The sequence below is a fragment of the Lygodium microphyllum genome, chromosome 13 (genome assembly GCF_053477565.2).
Source record: "Lygodium microphyllum isolate KBCC chromosome 13, Lygodium_microphyllum_v1.1.10, whole genome shotgun sequence".
NCBI lineage: Eukaryota > Viridiplantae > Streptophyta > Polypodiopsida > Schizaeales > Lygodiaceae > Lygodium > Lygodium microphyllum.
In genome coordinates, this window is record NC_141147.1 from 28497263 (window position 1) to 28502172 (window position 4910).

Consider the following 4910-nt stretch of genomic DNA (forward strand, 5'->3'; position numbering starts at 1 on the left):
AGAACATGGAGTTTTTGATAAATTGGTAACTCGAGATGCAGTCTCATGGGCTACACTTATTTCAGGATATGCCGATTATGGGCTTTGTGAGGAAGTACTAAACTGTTTCAAAGAGATGCAAATCGAAGTACACTGGTGGATATGTATGCCAAATGTGGGAGCTTGCTTGATGTTCAGCACACGTTTGACTATGTTGACAATGCAATGAGTATTCTTGGAGTTCCCTTATCCTTGGCTATGTTGACATGGGGAATATGACAGTATTTTGGGCTAGCAATTGATATGGATGCAGTCAATTATTTGATGCTTGCCAATGACATGATTCATGCCCGTTATCCTAATGCTATAATAGTTGGAGAAGATGTGAGTGGAATGCCAGTCTTTTCCATCCCAGTTGCACATGATGGCATAGGTTTTGATTACAGGCTCCATATGGCTGTTCCAGATAGCACGGGCACTACATGATGATGCTGAAACAAAGGAATTTGCTTCACATGAATTTTTTTCTAATACTCTCATAAGTATGTATGGGAAGTTTGGAAATATTATGGATGCGGAGATTGTGTTTTGTGAACATGCTGAGCACAATGTTGTATCATGGACTGCATGCATATCTGGTTATGCAGAAGGAGGAAAAACTTTAGCTAGTTTGCTGATGTTTGAAGAAATGTGCCTGGCAGGTATTGCTCCAGATGGATTGGCATTTCTCTCAGTTTTTTCTACTTGTAGTCGTGCTGGCCTTATTGACAAGGGAATTCAGCTATTTGAGTCCATGACTAGGATGTATGGAATTATTCCTACTGTGAAGCACTATGTTGCTATGGTGGACCTCCTTGGCCGTGCAGGGGAATTCAATAAGTTGAGCCGGATGATGTTGCAAATGCCAATGCAGGCTAACTGGTTTGCTTGGATATGTGTATTGTGTGCTTGTTCCACATATGGAAATGTAGAGCTGACAAAGCATGCATTTGGTCATGCAATAAATCTACAGTCCAGGGAGGCTGCTGCTTATATTGACATGGCCAACATGTGGAAAATCACAGTCCTCTAGGCACTGCTCAGTCCAAGGTTAAGAGTGGAGAAAGGTGCATGGGTCAATCACAGTGAGGGCTGGACTTGAAACAAGGAAGAGTACATTTGTATATTGTAGCCAAGCTGCTCAAAACAGATGTTGTACCTATTACGAGGTGTGGTTTTTGTTCATGTGAAGCATGACCAGCAGACTGTTTAGGCAAATATTATCTTTTGGTGTGCTAAGAGAATCTTAACATAAATCAGTGTAGCCTAAGGTGAGCCTACTGGGATTTTGGCTTGGCAAGTTGCAGCTTTTCGGATGGTTATTGTGGGATCGAACGAAAGGAAAAACTAGGAGAAAAATAGGAAAAGGGAAAGGTGTGGTTCTGGTGGGAGGAAGGCACGGAAAAAGGAGGCGACATGTCCTTAACAGAGAGTATGGAAAGGTCCTGAGGGGAACATCACAGGCTGCAGGATTGCTACCAATCAATTGGGAAGATGCTGCTCGAAGCTAAACATAATTTCAAAGAGCTAAAGAGCAAGCCGATGTTCAGCTTGTGAGGATGAATCAAGACACATGGCTGAACTATAGATTTCTAGACTTGCGAATCCCTGCTAATCAGGGAATATTTTGAATTCAATTCCATGTGGGCAGGATTGTGTTCTGGAGGTAGAGGCTTGCTGCATTTGTGCAACACAGAGAATAATAGGTAAACCTCTGTGCTTGTGAAAGAGGAATTGCAGGGAGGAGGAGGACTGATCGGGTGGAGTTTGTTCATGCATGGACACACCGAAGAAACGTAAAAATAAGACAATCAATCATACGGCAATATCATGTGATGTTCTCCTTCATTGATCCTTCTTTAAAGAGCTCCTAAACCATCATCGTTCTTATACTCAGCTCTAAGACTAGGCTGCGATATCCTGAGGAAGATCCATGCACAAGAGTGGCCTGGTCAACTTGCATACATCCACATATTTGACCCATGTAAAGAATTCCTGGTGCTGTTTGTATTGGCAACACAGACAGACAGACACAGACAGAGAGAGACAGAGAGTCTGACAGAGGATTTCAAACAGGTAGATTTATTGACGAACCCTCAACCCAAACAAAGTCTTTCGCCTATATAGGAAAAAGGTGTCACGAGAGCAACATTGCATACAAGTTACAGGTGTTGTTTCTCCCTTTCAAAGCAGTGGAGCAGTAGGGTCTGGGAGCAGGAGCACCAAATTGTCTGATTGTGAAAGATTAGAAAGAGAAAGGTCTTTGCAGGAGCAGAATATGCTAAGAGAGGAGTACCATAGGTTAACAGAAAGCCCACAGTATGTAGATTCTTCTGTGGCCAATGCTATAGACTGAAGCTTAGAGCTTTGTGCAACTACTTTAGCTCATGTGGACAAACTATGGGAGAGGAATGCAATGCTGGAGCATATTCAAGTCTTTCCAAACAGCACTTTCAATATGTAGAACATGTCAAACTGGGCCTGGTAAAATACGCTTCCCTGCACAAGAAGCCTATTATGTAAGAAGGAGCTTCAAAGATCCATATGATCATTATAGCTGAAGGATCTACAAATGCTATAGAATTAAATCGGGTGGTCTAGAACCAGTGGACTGATTAGATTGGAATTCATCTTGTATTTTATAAACATCTTGGCAGTAATACAATTGTTACTTGGCATCATTTTCTCGTTTTTTCTTATTTGCATGTTTGATCTTCTATCTTGAAATTTTTCAAGGTCTTCTATAGACGTGACTTTGCTTTCGAAAAACCCTTCGACAACGCACTCCTGGAAGCATCGTATTGGTGCTGTGATGGAGGTTCGACCCCCTCTGACAGCACATCGACGTCCACTGTGCATTGCATTTGATGGAAGGTTGGGCTTTCTAAGTCCCCCCTTCCTGTGGCCTTTGAGACTAACCCCCCCCCCCCCCCCCCAAAATTCCCCCTTAGGGCTCTATAAGCCCCCTTTCCCCCTCGTAAAAGGTTTTCCCTTAAAGCCTTTTTTTCCACGTATCTTAAATTCCCCCCCTAAGGCCCCCCCTTAGGCCCGTTTTCCCCCATGCTGAAAATTCCCTTTTTAACCCTTTCATACCTTGTTCCCCCCCCTTGACTTTTGCCGTGAGGGACCCTCATATGGACCCTTAAATTTTTGTTCTACCCTAGTAATAATTCCCTCCTAAGGGCTCCCTACGGACCCTCTCATACCCTTTTGTTTTACTCTCTTACAAAAAGAAAAAGAGGGTGATAAGGGTCTTTTTACACCATCTCTCCCCATTCAAAAGCCCTCGTAAGGGTTTCTATACCTTATATCTCCCTTTCTTGTGAGTAAGGCCATTAAGCCTTTCCCATGGCTTTAATGGGCCTTATTCGTGGAGGATTTTGAAACACACCCTTCCTAGTTTTGAGCTTTTTTTCCGTGGTTTCTCCCCTCCTCCACAAGTATCCCTTCAAAGAGCTTCTACGAAAGGAAAGAACAGAAGACTCATAAAGGACGGTGGTATTTCAAAAAGGGAGTTTGCAAAGCTACATCCACGACAGAAAGGCTGCATTCGCGATGCCTCCTAAGAAAGCCCAAGGCGCAGTCGAGGAGGATCATCTCTTGGCATCCACGTGGACATCTCGCCAGAAGTTCAGGTTTTTCTTCCAAATTTCATTTTACGTCATTATAATTCAATTCGGCGTAGATGATTTTTGGAAATAGGATGCATTTTTTGTCTTAATGCTTTTAAAAAAAATTAACTCACGACGGAGGAATTCAGTCATTAGTATTTCTAATAAAATGAACAAAATAAAGTGAGCAGAAGATTGATATACATTTCTAGCAAATAGTTTTTGTGCATTTCAATGAACTGAACCTAGAGTAATGTCCATATTTACAAAACGGAATTAAGATACTGCACTTCGTTTAGGCATGGAAGTATAAATTGCATGTCGCGTTATTAGGACATATCTTCTTTACAAATAAGTCATCATGGGAAGTGCTAATAACCCATAGGGAATTGCAAGGCATGAAATGATTCTTATGTTGTATAACTCTAGTCAATTATCATTTTTCAACTGCATAATTATTAGTAAAAGATTGCTTGTTTAGCATGAATCTTGTTCGCAAGTTATAGGATGATTCATTGGAATTAGGCTATAATCTAACCTATGCTTGATCTTAAATCGATAAGTTAGGGTTGGAAATCGATTTATGCATAGACAATGAGTCATGTGTTTATGGAAATGATAGTGTAATTATCTTCTTGAATTAAACAAATTGGCATAAACCTAAACACCTAAACCCACAGAGTACTCGTTTTACAAAGAGTTAATTCAATTCCAAAGAACTTGCTAGGATTTAATACGTAACCTAGTCGCACATATTGCTAAAACCAAAACTCCTATACCCTAAATACTTGCCCACATTCACCGAATGTAGGGATAGTGGAACATACTTGAGAAGTGATCTAGGGTTTGTCCCTAAGAATCTTACGCTAAAAAGATGGAACTTGGAACCCTAGGATTGACAATGTCAGCCTAATGTAATTAAGAACAGATTGTTTCGTGACTCCAATTGATGGGTAGAATAGTCCCATAGTTCGATGCGACACTTGTGCAACAAGTGCAGAGTCGTATGATCTTGTGATTGGATCACAAGGGGATGGCCAATTCTCTGAATGAGGTTGGTAGACGCTTACGCAAATTATCTTGCAAGAGGATGAATAATCGTCCTAATATATCTTTTTGAGGTAAAGATAATTGCTTGGAGCAAAGGACAAACCAATAAATTGGTATAAAATATGAACTTAAGGTATTGACCAAGTTGGGTTAATAGGGTACGGCCCTAACCCAAGATATAGGAAATCTTGCCAAGTCGCAAGTCATCTCGGATCGAGTGCTGGATGCATT

The 4910-nt window shown here is 41.2% G+C and overlaps 1 protein-coding gene across 1 annotated transcript; it reads left to right on the plus strand.

Moving 5' to 3' along the window:
- The first annotated feature begins 282 nt into the window (after positions 1 to 282).
- On the plus strand, positions 283 to 1051 carry LOC148026455 (putative pentatricopeptide repeat-containing protein At3g11460, mitochondrial). The gene is made up of 2 exons (XM_087690312.1): positions 283 to 363; positions 446 to 1051. Exons 1-2 carry the CDS (start codon positions 283 to 285, stop codon positions 1049 to 1051), a joined length of 687 nt encoding a protein of 228 aa, XP_087546438.1.
- Positions 1052 to 4910: the final 3859 nt, after the last annotated feature.

What these genes read in the sequence shown, in the direction of transcription:
- LOC148026455 (XM_087690312.1), top strand. Translation starts at nt 283, where the DNA reads ATGGATGCAGTCAATTATTTGATGCTTGCCAATGACATGATTCATGCC. An exon ending in CTATAATAGTTGGAGAAGAT is followed by an intron (nt 364 to 445) that starts GTGAGTGGAATG and finishes TGGCTGTTCCAG; the next exon opens with ATAGCACGGGCACTACATGA.